Source organism: Limulus polyphemus, unplaced genomic scaffold, assembly GCF_000517525.1.
Source record: "Limulus polyphemus unplaced genomic scaffold, Limulus_polyphemus-2.1.2 Scaffold1882, whole genome shotgun sequence".
NCBI lineage: Eukaryota > Metazoa > Arthropoda > Merostomata > Xiphosura > Limulidae > Limulus > Limulus polyphemus.
In genome coordinates, this window is record NW_013667492.1 from 105,337 (window position 1) to 124,831 (window position 19,495).

Consider the following 19,495-nt stretch of genomic DNA (forward strand, 5'->3'; position numbering starts at 1 on the left):
TTAAAGTGACAAGAAACGTACTGACAGTGGAATTACTGTGTACTAAAAGTTTGTACCGGAAATTAACAAACAAGCAGATACGTAACACCTCCTATTTCGAGAAATAAATCGTGATGTGATGTGGCACACAATGGCTTTATATGGGTTAGATATTACGACGCTTTCTTTTAACTCTTCTTTTCAATTCCAGTCACGTTCTTCTTGATCATCTTTTAATTTTCTATAAATTCCTTTTTGTCTTCCTTTTTTTTTATCTCTTTCTTCATGGTCCTCTTTTAATTTTTGTTTTGCTCTTTTTGATTTTTTTTAAATGTTCACTTTCGTTCTTCCTGATCTTATTTTAGTAAATTCATAATCTGAAGTAACAATTAGCTTTTGTCCCTAATGGCTCAGCAGTAAGTCTGCGTGCTTACAACTCTAAAAATCGGGTTTCAATGCCGTAGTGGACAGAGAACAGATGGCTCATTGTGCAGTGTAACGCTTAACAAAGAAAAAAAAACGCTTCGCTTTTACTCTTTCACCTTGTGGTCATTATCTTCAACAGCTGAAATTCAGTGAAAGCTTTGTTTTATTTTTATCAAAATAACAGAAACCAGAAGCTGAGCGCACTGTCACAACATCTTACATTGTGAAAATATGAAGAAACGACATAAAATGAACTTCTGTCGTTGAATATGAGGTGGACGAAAAGCAAGTTTTGCACAAAATTATAAATTAATGTACAACGTTTCGACAAGGTTTTATCATCATCGGGTACAAAACTTTGCATAATTGTTACTTTGTTAAACTTGTTATAACGATTTCTTCATTACCCATTCAAGACGTCTCCGAACTTTATTAGTTTCTAAACGGGTTCCTTGTCATCAAATTCTCTCTCAATATATAATATTATATGTAATAGAAATTACTATTAATAGAGGGCGTTTAATTCCTCTAACGATTAGCTTTCTGATTGGTAGTAATTTCAACTGCGGTTATTTCAAATACTAACTTGATATTAGGCTTAACTGGAAGACCCTGTGTAGTAATAACAATATTGATGTTTGCATTAAATTTTCAAGAAGTTTGGTATGTTAAGAATTTTTATTTTAACATTATGGCAATAAAAAATATGGTGATATTGAAATTTATGAGACCACTGTCTTACAGTTTTGATACTAATAGTACAGTGTAATAGTATTAATACTAGCATTGCTACTACTACTAGTAGGGTTGCCAGATTTCAAGAGTGAAATGCGAAAATTTATTTTTTATCATACCGAGTGGCACTGTAACACTAGTAACATATTGTATTTTTTATAAGACTTTTAGTTTTATCAATTGATAAATAATCTGATGTTTATTGCATCGCAATTTCAAACCATAGACAAACTAGATTTGTTAAAACTATAGTTGAAAAATAATTGTAAATACATGTCTAAACTAAGTTATTTTGAATCTACTTAGTGAAAAGTGACAGAAATTAAAAGAAAAATATTGCATTTTTGTTTTCCTATTCGCCACTGGCAAATTTTCAAATCTTAATTCTTGTGGCTGACCGAAGGCAGGTTAGGTAAAGAAAACAGCAGAGAGGGAGGGGGTACTGTACTGTGTGATTTGTTTTTGTCAGATATTTTTTAAATGAATTAAAAAAGACGTGCATGATGACAAACTGTATATATATATATATCAAATTCACACTTAGATATGGAGAAACGGGGATAATTTAATAGTTTTAAGTTTCTTTCTGGTTCCATTTTTGCTGGTAACTACCTACTAAGTTATAGCAACACTGTAGTAACTGCCATTAACAGTGTGGCTAAATTGAAGAAAGTATTGCATAATACTATAGTTGATAAGTCACTCAGTCTTTCAATGCTGTCTTTGTTGCTTGTATTTTAGGATATATTTATAGACATACTAATTACAAGTCAAAACAGAAAATTACTAAAAATACAAGTAATAAATATGTGTCTGGCCAGGACTTGATACTAAAGTTAATGAACAATACAACATAAATATCAGTGTTAATAATTATTTCAATAAATAAAAGAATAAATAAAACCAGAATAAGAAAAAAATAATCTAATTCCAAAAAACACAATATTATAAATTTACAAAAACTTCAAGATCAATAACAATATTGAGTGACAATTAGCAATAATACATTTTAACTAACTTGTTTAGGTAAGAGTTCCATATGACACCCCTACTCAATTTTAAAAAAAATTCATCAATGTAATATTTATGTATTAGTAAATCATATTAATAGTATGATCTGATAATTTTAATACATTATTATACCACTTACTTCATTAATTAGATGTACAATCTTCTTGGGGATAAACTTTACAAATGTCTTGTATAAAGGCATCAAAAGGCTACTTTTATCAGAATATAATGTTCTCCACATGTATTCACACAAATGCTTGTCAAATGTCTTTGCCCTGGTATGTATAGTTGGTAGTTGTCTTTTGACACACCACCACCGATTCTCTATTAGGTTTGTACATGCACCACTTTTCGGGTCCACAAAATTTTCAGAATGATTGACAGTTTCATGTTTGTATCCCAGTTTATTTAAACATTTGTATGCGGCCCCAATTTTTCTAATACGCTTCTTAAAATAAACCCTTTTCAGAATCTTTTTTATCCAGGCAATTCTACAATTTTTGGGTGGGGGTGCCATATGGAACTCTTTCCCTTGTTTAAGCTCAAAGCAAGGTTTTTATTTATTGGTTAGACAGTGAGGTTACATCTCATGTGGCTAGCTAACTTGCATAATTTTTTACAACATTAATATCTGTATGTCACCACTAGAGGAAGCTTGTGTCAGTTTCATAATAATTTATTAAAATATACATAGTTAAGTTCAACATGCTCTAGCTAGATAGTGAGTTATAACTTTAATATAACTAAAAAGTCATAGTTGAACTATAAAGAATAGAAGGAATAATAAATGAATGGTAAACAAAACCATAAAAAAATAAAAGTAGAATTTGTTATCACACAAGTAATACTAGTAGTAGTAGTAGCAATAGTGTTGAATTGGTTTCCATTAGTATTAAATGTATGGTACAAATTATAAAAAACCCAAATGCACTACATTGCATTTTTTTATAATTTAAACTTATTTGACAAATATGCTCCCAACTTGCCATTTGATATTAGTCATTCTGTAATCTCACTGCAACCCAAACAGTAACTTATTGCACCCACTGTAAGTGTAATGTAGTATAAAACAGTAGGTTTAAAACTCAGTATTGCCTTTAGACCCATATTTTGATCTGTGAGCAATACCAAATTCTGATTCAGATGCTTGTATGCAATTATTATGTTTTAATCAAATTTCAGCTTTATGGTGTTATGTTAAATTCATTTGAAATCTATAGCTTGGCTATAATAATTGGTTTTGTTTGGCATTTACATTTCAATTTTAAAACCCAGTGGTATAATATTTCTTGCCTTATTTTTTGATGTGGATTTCTAAGTTCCATTAATGATCATTTCCTACAAGAAGTTTCTTTGATGTACCTTACATTTGAGCTACTATTCTAATAAGGTATTAATTTTTACTCTGAAGTTCAAGTCCAGACCATGGTGCTAAATGGGTATTTATGACTACTAGAACTAGGTATTTTGATTTACATTTTTTATTAATTTTGAATTGTTTACTGGTGCTAAATGAATGGGCATGGCCAGGTGATTAGGGTGCTTGACTTACAGTCTGAGGGTCGCGATTTCGACTTCTCGTCCCACCAAATATGCTCGCCCCTTTCAGCCTTGGGAGAATTATAATGTGACAGTCAATCCCACTATTCATTGGTAAAAGAGTAGCCCAAGAGTTGGAGATGGGTGGTGATGGCTAGCTACCTTCCCTCTAGTCTTTCACTGCTAAATTAGGGACAGCTAGTGCAGTTAGCTCTCATGTAGCTTTGTGCAAAATTACAAACCAAGCTCAATGAATGATGCTGAAATCACAATAATTTTTCCATTTCACCTAGTTTTTGTAATGTACTTGGAAAATCCAAATTAAGTATTCTGTTGCAATAATTGGAAATAGTTTTATATATATATATATATTATTATTATTATTATTATTATGGGTGTTTTCAGTCTTTATATTTACTCCTCCTCTCATCGTATTATTTAATGCAGATGGACATATTGCCAACAGTACTGGTGCATTCTGGTCTATTAGGGGCTCACTTGACTGATTATTTCCCCTTTGGTGACTTTAAGCCACAGATTTGTGGGTTAATTGGGTATTATCCAAGGGACTTGTCATCTAGTTCCTTTTCCCTTCTCCATTGTCTCAGGTACCCATATCCTTTCTATTGCCTCAGATCCTACCACAAGTAAATGTCTGTCCAAGGCAGTACAAGATCTTCTCTTCCAGAATGCCATTGAACCTGTCACTCATCCTTCTCCAGATTTTTATTCCAGGCTGTTTGTGGTACCAAAGAAAACCAGGGACTGGTGGCCTGTGTTCGATTTGGCCCACCTCAATCAATTTATGATTATACCCCAATTTACCATGGAGTCTTTTCTCACCCTCAGGTGGGCTCTTTCTCCTGATTAGTGGATGACCAAGGTAGATGTCAAGAATGCTCACCTGCATTTTCCAATATCTTGTCTGTTGAGGCACTATCTTTGATTTGTTCATCATGGGTAGTTTTTCAATTTTACACCCTTTCCTTCAGGCTTACTTCAGCCCAGTATGTCTTTTGTCAGGTGATCAAGGCTTTTGCCCAACATTTGCATGCTTGGGGGTTGCACTTACATCATTACATTGATGACTGGAAGCGCTGATCCCCTGGGATTGAATGCATATGAGGTCTTTTCATTGGGCTCTGCACAACCAGTGGAATATTGTGTGGGATCCATTAGAGGCTCCTATTTCCTTTCCTCCTTCCCTTATTGGCAATCTGTATTGGTGGTTGGGCAGGGTTTGCACATCAGCAGGTATTCCACCTCCACCCACCCTTGTCTGGATTTGTATATCTTCATGCATACTTCCCTTCAGTGATGGGGGATGTGGGTCAATCAGGAGGAAGCTTCTGGTCGGTGGTTTCCAGCTGAAAGATCTTACTATATCAACATCCTGGAGTTTCTTGTCATACATCATGCTTTTGATCATTTTCTTCATCCTGCCAGGAATCATCTGGTCATGATCCATTCTCACAATTTATGGTGGTGGCTTATATCAATCACCAAGGCAGCACCTATTCTTGTTCCCTTTGTTGTTGCACCTTGGATGTCCTTTTTTGGGCCCACATGCTCAGTATTCATCTCACTGCTTGCCATGTTCTGGGTGCATTCAGACTTGTTGTGGATTGTCTTTTCTGTCTCAACAAAGTTTATTCAATAGCGTAGTCTCTTGTCCTCTTGTTTTCCAGTGGCTATGGCTTCAGTGGGGTACCTGGATGCATTTGCTCATCCCTCATTACTAAGCTACGTATGTTTTGGTCTCCAGTTCCACACCCACTTGCAATGGTTGTTGATGCATTCAATCAAGATTGGACCAACAAATACCTGTATGCTTATCATCCCATCCATCTTCTTCCCAGGGTGATTTTTATCATCCCTGCTAATCTGTGTGAAGTCCTTCTGTTTGCTTTTTACTGGCCAGCACAACTGTGGTTTCTGTGGCTGCTACAGCTACAATCTGCCCTCTCCGGTAATTTTTCCTCCTACTCTATTCTTTCTACATCAAATTCTGTAACCGGCATTTCATCCGCCCCTTCAAATCCTTCATTTTCATGCTTGGTTTTTATCTGCTACCTGGCAAGGAGATCTGGTTTGTTGCAGTGGGTCGCTTCTTTTTTAACTTGTTCCATTCACTCTTCCTTTAGGGATGTTTATCAACATAAGTGAAACATTTTCCACCATCAATCTTTGGGTCAAGGGATTTCCCTGCTCTACCCACTGTTCCTCATTTTACAGAGTTCTTCACTTGGCTGTTTTATCCTCGATTGCAGGTTACCAGGCTGCCCTGTCCCACACTTTTTGTTTTTCCAGATACTGTAAAGTTTTTACTTCTTCAGCCCTTTCTGTACTATTGCATTACTTCTGGATTTGTCTTCCACTTTGGCATACAATCATTCTGGATTGGGATGTCAATGTGGTTCTTCACTGCCTTACTTTGCCTTGTGCTCAATTTTTCACTTTTCCCTTAATACTTATTTCCTTCTTCTATTGGTTTGTGGATTTTGTTGATAATATTTATTTGCCATTGATGTTTCACATACTCTGTACTATTCCGCATATATTCTCCTTTATCTGGATCGATCATTTCTTCCCAAAACTTCAGCAGCTGATGAGGGTAACTTCTCCTCCTCACTAATTTCCTTTCCTTCCATTTCCCACCTGTATCCTCCTACTATGTACTGTACATGTTTTTCATTGTTATGTTGCCCTCACGGCTTCCATCCATGATGCCCATTCCTTGGCAGATATCCTCTGTTCATGACCTTTCTCCTTCCACCCTGACCAATTGCATTCAGCTTTTAGTTTGATTGGCTTATTCTTCCTTGTCTTCTTCCTGTAATTTGCTTCAGGTGTGTTCTCATCAGATCAGGCACCTAACCTTTTCCCTGGCATCTCATCTCCATCGTCCCGTGGGGAAATTCTTCAATTGTGCATGTGGACTACACCAGTGTTTCTCAACCTTTTGTTGCTCGTGGCCCCACCCTTCATAGACACTGTTACTTACGAAAAAAGTGACTTTATTTCCACACTGTTGATTTATAATATTACTTTTGCAATATTGTATTGTTTTTAAATATTTTGTTTATAACATACTGTTTATTTATACAAGTAAAACATGTTCTGTTAATCATTAATATTTTATTCAGTGTAATCCTTGGGCCTGATGAACACTTGAAAGTTTTGAATGTCTGGTTGCAGTGTGGTCAGTGATAAGCGAAGATCATCTCTCTTCACAACATCAAGGCAGTTCTGTGTTTTTGATAGCAAATAAGTCACCCTACTAAAACCAGATAAGATGTGGGAAAAGTGATAAGATACGACTTTACCTTCTCCCAGAGCTGTGGAAGCGTATTAGTTATTTCACTACTTATCCAGAAATAATGTTTGTAACGTTTGAATCTAGATTGGGCTGTTATATCACTCTGCTGCTCTTGAGAATCAGTCAAAAACATTCACAGATACCAGACAAACATTTTGATTGTTACTTGAGTACTAGTCATGTCTGGTAACTTTACTTCTGAGCTGTGGGGGAGAAGGGTCTAAAAAAAATCTGAAATTTTGAGCAGACAAAAAACACAACCAACCTCCTTGAAATCTTGTTTAGAAAGAACGAGATGGCATCCTAACACATGAAAATGGCTGAAAAAACCACTAGGGGGACATTCTGAGCTTCCAATTGGTTATTCATGTTATATATAGAAGTAAGTGTATATGAGGGAGCGTGTCCAAAAATGGAAAGAGGTGGGTGGGAGTCAACAAACATGATGACATGGCCTTTGACCCATGACCTGTGTGGAAAGGGTTAATATGCTCGTTCCAGACTGTACTCACTCATGGACTTCATGGGTAAAGCAGAAGGAAGTACTTGCCCATCCCTGCCATGCCTTTGATTGAAAAAATCAGGTGTGATCTGCTTTTAAAAATAGGGTTTACGTGCTCATCTGTTGCACTGTCCCTGGTGTTGATGTTCCTCCAGACTCTCCCTCCTTTTTCTTCCAGTGGAGTATGGGAGTCCTTACCACTTTCCAGTTCCAAGCCTCTGGGGTGGTGGACCATGTTAGCCTCCTCCTGAACGTGATATTGATATATAATACAAGTAATGTTAAAACCAGTCTGTTGAGAGTAGGGCAGTGGTATTCTGCTGGTGTAGATGATATGTCCTCCAATCTGATGCTCCATCTCTGTACAGGTTTATCTGAGGGGATGTTATAGCTTTGGAGTAAGCCATCATAATTGCAGTTCACCCCTTTTATTGGGATCCTACTCCCACATGGATGTTGGTTCCCTGTGACTGGGTTTTGGATTCAGAGCTGAACCAAGCAACATAAGTCCTCAGACATGTATTATAAGTGTCTCTGTTCCTCATTCAATTATACTCTTGTTCTCTCCACCCGTGTTGTAGGTCATGGTGGTCGAACATTCAGATTAATACGGTTCTTCCTCTTACACTATTCTTCGATTTTCATTTACCTTGGATGTTATTGTGCTGAAGGCTGTTCCTGTAAGATGGTTTTGAGTAGGTTAGTTTTCAGTACAGAGACATCTCTATTATTCTGATCCAGATGTCTTGTTCCCAGATTGGTCAAACAATTTATCACATTGCTATCATGTGTCACATTCACAACTTGGGGGGTACTGAACTTGAGGTGAAGATGGTATGATCCTCTTTGTTACCCCCACTGCTGGGTTTTGGATTGTAGGTGACTTGCAGCTGGTATGATCCTCTTTCCTACTCCCACATGAATGTTGGTTCCTAGTGGCTAGGTTTTGGATTGTAGTTGACTTACTGTATATGGTCCATCACACCCCAGCCACTCTACACAGAGGGGCACATCCTTTTACTTTCACCCACATTAAGGTACTCTATGGGCTTGAGATTCCGATATATTGTGGTTTGGTTCCCTATCCAACCACTGTTCTCTCTAGTTTGGATGTGCTCCTCTCATTTTCTGCCCATGTCTGCAACACCTCTTTCCATACTGGGCAAAGAGTATCCCTGGTACAGAAGTGGTGCGGTTTCCCACTTGTGATCCTCTAATGCAAGGATATACTCTTTTAGGGTGTTCTTCAGATGCTTTCAAGAAATGCTTCTTTGTTTTCCCTCACACCAGTCCCTCCACCTATTCAATATGGGATTCTAGCTATTTATGTGAGTGGTGGTAATGTACCATAATATAAATTATAATTTTCATATACTGAAAATATATTTCCAATAGGTACTTACCTCCTTTCACACTTCCCACCCTTTACATATGAGACACAGTTCAACCATTTGATGGTAAGGTACATGAAAGCTCAAGGCTTGTGGCATGCAAAAACAATTTTTGCATATAGGGGGCAGCACTGAACAAGAATGGTTATTATGTGAAAGGAGGTAAGTACCTATCAGAAATATATTTTCAGTATAGGAAAATTATAACTTCACATAAAGAAATAGGCATTATGCTACAGTTATTTGTATCAACATAATATATTTTGTGCATCTTTTGTTTTCCAAGCATATTAGTATGTAAAATTAAGGCTTGAGTTTTATATGCAAGGCACTCAAACAGTACTGTTAAATTGGATATATTATTGTGTTTTGTAAATGTTTGTATATAAAGGTAAATGATTAACCAGTATAACATAATATTAATGCTGTAGATTATGGTTACCCTCCTTTGAAATAATATTTTAAGTGTTATGCTAATTTGTGAAATATATAACTTTGAATTTTTATTTTAGTGAGTATATAGTGTGATGATGATGGGAGAAGGAAAAGAGTATCCAGTGAAAGTTGCCATAAGATCTCGACCTCTTTCTATTGAAGAAGAGCAGACTGGAGCAATAGGTTGCCTTGAATTTATTGAAGATAAACCACAAATCATTGTTGCTTTTGAGAAGGGGTTTACATTTGACTATACTTTTGATGCTGAAACAACACAAGAAGTTGTCTACAAGAGGTGTGCAGCACATCTTATTGACAAGTTTATTGAAGGTAATCACAAGATGTAAAATTTTAAACTAAAAATTTGCATTAATGGTATAATTATGGGAAGTTAGATTTGAGTGAAATAGATATTGATTCAGCACTTAAAGTTAATTTTTTAAAGTTCAGGCATAGAAAAAACCCTGAGCTAATGAAGGAAAGAATATGGCAATGCAAATTGACAGTATTTTACCTTTCCATAATTACTGTTTGAACATATCTTTATTCAGTAGAATTTTTCAAAGTTTTTGTGAAGATACTATGGCATTTAGGTAGTATCATTGTAAACAGATTGTACTCAGTTTTACTTTGCATTAATCTTTGTCTTTGACAGGTTACACACTGTGTTGCTTCTGTTGGAATTTGAAATGTACCCAATACTAAGGTGATACAGTAGTTTGCACTAATTAGTAAAGGCAGGGATATTGTGGGATGTTGAACCATGGTGATGTGTTACCTGGTTAAATTCCAGTATCACACAATTTTTTTAGTCCCTGTTTTGTGTAAGATTGATCTCTCCAGCAGCTAGACAAACCAGAATTAGAAGCTGGTTACTTTTAAATATCCAAGTTGTAAACAAAGAGTTTTCTATCAGACATTCTTCCTTTTTTTCATGTGTACTCTATGGTATGTAATTAAACTTGTAATAGCATGGTCATTGAAAGTTATTTTCCAAGTTCCTGTAAAACTCACAGAGGAGACAAGAAAGCTGTTATTGAGGTGAAACTATGACTGAGAATGCAACAAAGACAAGGAGAATACTTCTCTTGGACCAGCCAGAGGCTTTCACCAGCTGTGTTGATATTGTAGATCCAGTCTAGTGGAACTGGTTTGACTTCAGATAGTTACCTTCTTCATATGGGAGCATATGATTATAAATGTGGATTGCCATAACAACAAATTGTTGGGGCATCCTGAGACTGACTGGGATGATATTTATGGGACACCAGGATGGCCATCATTTAGCCCAGGCAATGCCCAACATTGTTTGGAGTCACCTGTGGCTTGCAGAAGACTTGAGATGCAAATGATAGATGATATTTACCATGAAGAGCTATGCCACTACAAGGTGGAGTAGCCATCATTTCTTTTCTCAGTATTGGAGAATCAGAGAGTGTCCAGGAGCCTCTGAGACTAGTAAGATGATCTGGTAATGACATGTATTCTCCCAGGTTATCATCTTCTACAAATTTCACTTAAACACTATGACAAAGAGGTCAATGTTGTCATCCCAAGGATATTGCCAATGTTTCAGCTGCAAACATGTACCTATCTAAGTAACCACTATATGGTGGCTGTGAGGGGAATAAGATTAACTTGCTGATATCCATTGAGTCTGCTAAGGAGAATCTGAACCTAAAGTGTTTCTGGAACAGCTGGATACAGAAACGGGCAATGTAATGTTGGATAGTAAAGCACTTAATTCTTTAGAGCATGTGACAATACAGGAGCAGCCTTTTGATAAAATTATGGTTTTCAATGTGCTGCTGCAGTATTCTTTTCACATTATGAAGGACTGAGTAATCCATAAAACTGAGTTCATGGCTTGAAAGTGACAGCTTTTTAAAAACTTAGCTGCTTATGTGCATGATCTGCATATCTTGCATGGGTAAGCATACCCTTACATGTGAGTTTCAGATCACAGGGAGGTTTTCATTGACAAATTAATATACCAAGCAAACATCTGTGACATCACATAGGTCTCAAGGATGCCTTTTCACTGACATGGTCTGATTCTGTGGCTGCATTGTTTGAAGTGATCACATTGAACTGGACACCAGAACTGAAGAATCTAAGGTGGTTGATTTTCTTTCTAAACAGTCTCAGTGGTCAGCAACAACTCCTCTGCTGCAGGTACCATGAGATGTTTTGATGCAGCCACCATATGTCCCTATATGACATTCAGGTTGCCGTTGCTCAGTTTCAATGGCAGCACCATAAATACAGCAGAATAAGCTCTTCCTGTTTTAATTGTGATCTGGCAAGACACTGGACGTAGTATTTTCAATATCCTATTATGAAACAGGACAGTAAGCACAGTCCCAATGCTAGCTGATACCACAGCAAATGCAAGAGGGTCAAGGTGCAGCTGCTTCAGCTGGTCACAAACTTGAGTTGGTACAGTCGTCTGCCTGCACCCAGGGATATACTGACTTGTTTGGTCATCTGTGATGATACATGAAAGTAAGGTTGAGTTTTCAATGGACAGTGGTGCAGCTAAGATCTTGCTCAAATTTGTAGGGTCAAGTATTTTAGATGAGTCTACCACTATGGCAAATAAGCATAGTTTTTCTGTGAAAGTTAATAAGATATAGAAGTGAGGTACATCTTTAACTCTGTATCAATGCTGTTGCCCATAGAATTAACCTAGTTGTTTCTGTGGAACAGGTGAGCTGTAGTTCAAATGCCCAGAAGTGGCTGGAGAGAACCCAGAAACTATATTGCATATGTATGAACATACTTTCATGGTACTATGTAGTCAGGCTACTGTGTTATGACCATCTGCTGATTGATGCTGATGCTCCAAGTTCAGGCAATATCAGGATTGGATTTTGGCAAGCTGCATTTGTTTGTTCCAGATGTTCCTAATGTATATATACAAGTGACGTGCCTCAATCTTCATAATTTGTTCTCAAATAAATCATGTACTTAGACTACAAAAAGTGGAATGTTGGCCCAAGGACTTTGAGTCAACTGCAAAGTTTTGTAAATTATGTTCACTTAGTATTTCTTCATCAGTGTAAACCCTATAACAAACCTCCTTGCAACAAAAACAGGAAGGAAGGTGGGTGTGTGTGTGAACCTAGTAATAGTTATGAATACCAGAAATTTAAGCACTTTTTGAGTGATGCTAGGATATTTTTATGGTAATTCAAACTTTGCTGAAAATACATTTATCTTTGTAAAAAACATTAAGAAGTAGTTAATATATATCAGGACATGAACTGAAGGTCACCAATATTTTTTTTTCCTTCTCCATGATTTACCTCAGTTCAGGATACACTGGACTCTCTCCATTATGAAGGCACCGTATTGTGTATTTTTATAGGTAAAAAAACTTACTGATTCAATATTCTTAAAAATCAGATTGTAAAAACATTAGGGAATTATTTAGAAAGGATCGGTATTGGCTGCCAATAGGGAGATCAGTTGCAGGCTTACATGAGTTCCGTATGAACTAGAGATGTTGATGGCCGGCTATGACAATAAATATTGATTATTGTCGGTTACCTTTTACTTTAGGTTTTTGGTCAGCCATAACAGCAACTTTGGTTATCAGTGCTTTAAGTGAGCTTATTATTTGAGGACCTAGTAGACACATAGTTTTTCTTCATGGCCACCATGATAAAAAATGTTGCCCAGAACTACGTAGAAGTTTAATGGAAAATAAATAAATGTAAATTATTGTTCACAACTGTATATAACTAAAATATAAAACTTGAAAATAAACAATAATGTGCATTTTCAAGTATGTTATAAAAGTGCAAAAAAATGAGAAATTTAATATAGAAAAAAAATCAATTTTTTTTTATTTTTAGAAAAAGGCGGTCCAAAACTAACTTTTCACTAACACAGGGGTTAAAAGTAATTTTTGTATATGCCATCCATTTCATCAAAAATGTCATTTGTAAAGACAATACATTTTGTTTTTTCATTGTGTGGCTGTTCATTCTTTTTTGTTCTGTGTCAGTTGTTGATTAACTTTCTCAACACGGGCTCGAGCAATTTGACCGACCATGTTACCTCTTTGTGCTCATTTAAAGTCTTTATAAATTTAATACTTCTAACTTTCAATATAGTGTGTATATCTTCACAAAATTTGGCTGTCTTTCAATTAATATTATAAGTCTTTCACATAAAAAAATCATATTTTTAATGAAGTATTTTTAATAAAATAAACTAAAGATTTGTCCATGAATATATTGAGTATTTGTTTTGAATAGTCCATGTGCAAACTAATTTTCATGTTAAAATTAAGAATACTTTTCTCCTCAGAAATCACAAATTTCCTTTGTATAATCCCTAAAACCTCCGAAATGCATTTCACACGTTTTTTTTTTCAGTAGAACTTTATAATTTATCTGTTATTTTCACTACCCTATCTCAAAACGTAATCGGTCAATTCGACCAACCTCGTAACCACCAAAAAAGAAATCTAAATTACTTTTTTTTCTTTCAAGAATGACTTCAAATTGTAACATGAAACTACATTAATTTCTCCTAAGGAGCTTTAAGTTCGTAATAGTATACATCTATTTATAATAAAATTTTATTATTTTATTGCTCTTTGAACTGTGTCTAACTACTATCCGCACCATTATAAATTGTAAATCACTCTGGGAATGTGCAGCTCATGTTACACCAACAAATTACATTACCCACAAGCTACTACGAGCTGCTCACGTGTGTACCTTGTGAAACATTTTTGTCATAATACTATTATTATTTATTTTACCTAATCTAATCTTAACTAATCTAAAAGAATAAACATGAATAATAAGAAATAAAATACTTAACCAATCTTCTTTTTTCTTGCTGTTGATTGTCGAAGAGAGTTAACCCTAATTTTTATACTAATGCTAGTAATGCACATAATATCACATAATTTTTATTTAATTAAATAATGCACCAAAGAATATAGACTAATAACATGCAAAAAGTAGACAATTTCCCTTACTCCTGAAAATTTTTCTGGCTTTCTAACTATGTGACAAGTGTTGTTACAAATTCATCCAAGCTAATCGTTAACATTCTCATGGGAATGATGTTGGCACTCTGAATGAAATTGACATTTAACTGTTCAGAACATAATGTTATACAATATGTCATTTGATAGATGAAAACTTTGACTTTCTAGTGGTTATAGGTAATATATAATTAAACATAAGAGAGAACTATTAACGAATTCTGAAAGAGAGGATGTGACAGGTAGGCATGGCGGGAGGGGTCTGATTTTCTATTCGATAGCTCTGTAACCAAACAAAATTGAAGACTATTAAAATTATGGTTTTTCTTAGAAATGATGATTTTATAGAGAGTAATTTATGTTTAATTTCATACTTTTTCGATGGATGGTGGATAAAATAGGGAAGGTGACATGCTAAGAGAAAATGTGTCACATGGGTCACACTAGGGGAAAGTTTTTTAGATATTGCCTTATAGAACTAAGAACTTAAAACTCATATATTATTAAAATATGGATTATAAGCTAAGATTTTATGCTATTTTAATTGGTATAGCATAAATAAAGAGTAGTTTAATAAGATTTTGAATGTAGGACACTAAAACCTTGTGTCATGCGTAGTAAAGGATACCCGTGGCAGTAGGGTTAATCCACTAGCTGAATGTGCACAGGAATGGTCAATTAGACTGAACTCATATAGAAAAAGGAAAGTTGACTATTATTTAGAATTTACCATGTGTATCTACATAAAATTGTACAAATGTTTAATAAAATGGACAAGTCTGTTGTACATAAAATATCAAATGTGTTACAAAGGTATCTCTACTCAAGGTATGTCTGTGAATTGCTGACATCAGTCTGGCTCAGACTCCTGACAAGTTGGAGTGCAAAGTGATGTTCACATGAAGAATAAATATACTTTTGCCCATTGTAAAATTTGCATAGCCTTTAGGATCTCTGAAATGCTTATCTACTTTTTTTTTTGTCACTTTAAATATCTGGTAAATGGTTGTCATGCATACTTTGACCCCCACCTGTGAACATTGAGTTACATTCAAAGTTTAATTAAATAACTTTATTATCAGTGTACATCTATAAACTTGGCATTAAAATATAGTTTATAATCCAAATTTTAATATCATTCAAGGTTTCTGCTAATAAATATTGAATTCCTGGTATATAAATTAAAGCCTAAAACTCGGCTGTCACAAAATAATATGAGAATCGATTAACCAGAGAAAGAAGTGGCTTGAAAATATTGCAACCAAACAAGGTTGCCACAAATCGTTTTTCAAATTAATCTAGTTTATTTCTTTATTCTTCTTTTTTTTTTTTGTTGTGTGTGTGTGTGAGACCTCATCATTCTCTTAACAACATGGTTTCCTTGGCTTTTTGAAAAAGAACATGTCTAGTGACTTTTCAGCAGTAATTACCCTTCTCGCTCTGGGCATTCCTTACTGTACATGTCACAAAGTTTTTAGTGAGTTCCATTCCAAATTCAATTAAACTACTTTTTTTGTTGGTTCATGTTATACCAATTACTATAACATAAAATTGTAGCTGATAATCCATATTTTAATAGTATATAAGTTCTTAATTTTATAAGGCAATATTAAAAAAGATTCTGAATTTCCCCTAGTGTGAGAAATGTGACATTTTATCTCTAGGCATCCTCTCTTCTCTAATTTATTTACCACCACTCCAAGAAGTATGAAATTTAACATAAATTACTTATTATAATATTGTCATTGCTCAGATAAAGCATAATTTTCATAGCCTTCAATTTTGTTTTGTTACAGAGCCATCAAATACAAAATTATACCCCTCTTTCCACAACCACCTGTCACATCCTCTCTTTCAGGATTTGTCGATAGTTCTCACTTATGTTTAATACTATATTATTTTTAACCAATAGAAAGCCAAGATTTTCATCTATCAAATGACACATTATATTACATTGTTTTTTGTACAGAAAAATTTTAATTTCTCTTTCAGTACAAGTTTTTTTCCCATGGGAAATGCAATGAGTAACCTGGATTACATTGTAATGGCTCTTGTTGCAGTTAGAAAGCCAAATATATAGTGATAGTTATGGGACATTGTCTGCTTTTTGCATGTTATTATTCTATGTTCTTACCATATGGGGCCCGGCATGGCCAGGTGGTTAGGGTGCTCAACTTGAAATCTGAGGGTTGTGGGTTCGAATCCACGTCCAATCAAACATTCTTGCCCTTTTAGCCATGGGGGCATTATAATGTGATGGTCAATCACACTATTAGTTGGTAATAGAGTAGCCCAACAGTCAGTGGTGGTGATGACTAGCTGCCTTCCCTCTAGTCTTTCACTGCTAAATTAGTGAGGGCTAGTGCAGATATCTTTATCCCCTGGCAATCCTCCTCCTTCCATGATCTTTCACCTTCTACCCTTACCAATTGAGACCATCTTTTGGTTCAAGTGGCCTATTCCTCCCTACCTTCTTTTGCCCTAAATTTGTTCCAGGTGTCTTCCCATCTGATCTGACACTTCACTTTTTCCCTTGCTTCTCATCTTTGTCGTCCAATGGAGGAGATTCTACAGTCCGAAATGTGGACCACACCCAGTACGTTCATCTCTCAGTTGATGACATTCCTCCAAACTCTCCACCGCATTGTCACCCTCTTTTCTTTGAGTGAGACGTCAGAATGCAGTTCGCCCCTTCGATTGGGAGTGCTCATCCTACCCTCTTGTGGATATCAGTACCCCACAAAAGGTCCTGCCCTTTTTCAGAGTTGGGGGGGGGGGTTGGATTGCACGCAATAGACATCCTGTTGATACTGGATGTCAAGTTCCCGAATGTATAGCTCAGAGCTAATCCTCGTATCAGTTGGGCGAAGAGTATACCTGGCTTAGAAGTGGTATGGTTCTCCTTTTCTGATCTTCAGATCAGAATCTCTCACTTCCAGGAGTATCCATCTGATGCTTTTGGGTGGTACTTTTGTTGTTCCTTTGCACTGGTCCCTCCTCCTTATCAATGTGGAATCTTACCTAATCTTGTGAGAAGAGATAAGTATTGTATCGGAAGTTATAATTTTCTAACACTGAAAATATATTTTCGATAGGTACTTTCCTCCCTCACACTTCCAACCTTTCCACATTCCTCTGGTACTGACATCTTCTTCTGCCAAACTTCAAAGTGATAGTTCGGTAGAGGAGTGTAGAGGGAGTTACATGTGTCATGTGAGCATGTCATGCTCCTATTGCTGAAGAGGTGATTCATAATGATTTGCATGAGAAACATGTTGGAATCTTGTAATTACAATAGGGGAGTGGAAAGTTTGTGGCATGTGTAAAGAAAACGTTTGCATTTTGAGGATAGAACTGAACAGAAATAGCTAATCTTATGAGAGAACGTAAGTACCTATCGGAAATACATTTTCAGTATAGGAAAATTATAACTTTTGTGCATTATTTAATTAAATAAAAATTATTTAGTGCACTACTACCATTAGTATAAAAAAAGTAGGGTTAAGTGTCATCGAGTTGACAACAAAAAAAATATTTTATTTCTTGTTTTTCATATATATTCTTTATTATTATAAAAGTAACTAAAATGTAAAAAAAGGAAACTCTTTAGGTCAGTTAAGTTTAGATTAGGCAAAATAAATAAAAATGTTAAATTTTCATGAGGCACGCACATGAGCAGGTTGGAGTAGCTTGTGGTTAATGTAATTTGATAGCATAACATGAGCCACACATTGTACAAGTGATTTTGAACCTATACTATGATGGCACAATTGGTTAGGCATGGTTCAAATTGCAATTAAACAATAAAATTTAAGAGTAAATAGATGTATACTGTTTATGAGTTTAAAGCTACTTAATACAAACAAATGTAGTTTCATGTTGGTTGTTTCAATTTGAAGTATTCTAGAAAGAAAAAAAGGATAATTTAGATTTTTTTTTGGGTGGTTACAAGGTTGGTGAAATTGACCAACCTTGTATAGAGTTAGCATAGAGAAAATAACAACCAAAACTTAAAAGTTTTACTGAAAAAAATGTTTGAAATGTATTTAGGAGGTTTTAGAGAATACATAAATGACATTTGATATTTTTGAGATGAAAAAAGACTTGATATGTTCACAGACAAATCTTTAGTAAAAGCACTTCATTAAGAAACTTGATTTTTTGTGTATAAACGACTTGTAATGTTTAATAAAAGTCTGCCAAACTTTGTGAAAATACATTTACTGTATTAAAAGTTATAGTATTAAAACTATATACAAGTAAAAATGGCCACGTGGTTCTTCCTTGGGACGGAGCGGGGATTGACAGAGTTTGTAACTGCCTAAATGTGCAGGGCATGTAATGTACGTACTTAGTCTAGTCTAGTTGGGTCGGTTGCAGGGTGCCAAGTGTCATGAACAGACTAGTTAGTACAAAATGTATGTGTATGTGATATCTGCATGGTATGAAAATACTGTAAGTGCCATTTGGCAGAAATTTCTGAGAAATGGACATCAGCTTTGGCCTCAGTATATCAAACTGAAATGTTACGGCACTTTCACTATGTTGTTGGAGGTCTCAAAGACAACATACTAGAGAAAGGAATTATTTGCACATTATGCTAAGCAAAAATGAAAGTGATTCGCAACTGGGGTTGTTTTGATTTGCAACTTCCAGTGTGAACCTGGATATTTTGTCCCCTGATTTTAATTTCTTTATTTAAAAAAGAAATATATCAATAAATTCTCATCTTTTCTATATCATGTGATGCATCTGCTCGGAATTATCCATTTTTCATTTCCTTCGTATGGATTTTAGAATGTCCACCAGTTAGAAACACCAACAAAAGATATTGACAGATGAGAATTTAAAATAAGAACCTCCTACTTTATTTTTAGAGATATTAATAACTTTGTAACACTCACTATAGAAGCTCCTCTCAACTTTTCATGGTTCTTTAGATAACTTATTTACTCATGCTCACTTTTCAAGGGTACATATTTATAACCATTGAAAGGGTCATTTTGTGAACTACATAATTATGACACCTTTATGGTAATTTATTTTAGTAAAAACACCATTTCTCAGGCAAATTTTATTGAGTGAAGACTGAATTCAGTGCTCTATCAGCAATTAAGTTTTTTAAACATTTTTATTGGTCAGTTAGAAAG

At 35.2% G+C, this 19,495-nt stretch overlaps 1 protein-coding gene across 1 annotated transcript in view; it reads left to right on the forward strand.

Annotated features, from left to right (window-relative positions):
• Positions 1 to 980: 980 nt before the first annotated feature.
• The window catches only part of LOC106465243 (kinesin-like protein Klp68D), a 63,689-nt gene continuing 45,174 nt past the window's right edge, over positions 981 to 19,495 (forward strand). The window contains exons 1-2 of the mRNA XM_022393115.1: positions 981 to 1,068; positions 9,415 to 9,667. Coding sequence (XP_022248823.1) covers positions 9,430 to 9,667 — 238 coding nt within the window. The 5' untranslated portion in view covers positions 981 to 1,068; positions 9,415 to 9,429. The remainder of the gene's footprint in view (positions 1,069 to 9,414; positions 9,668 to 19,495) is intronic.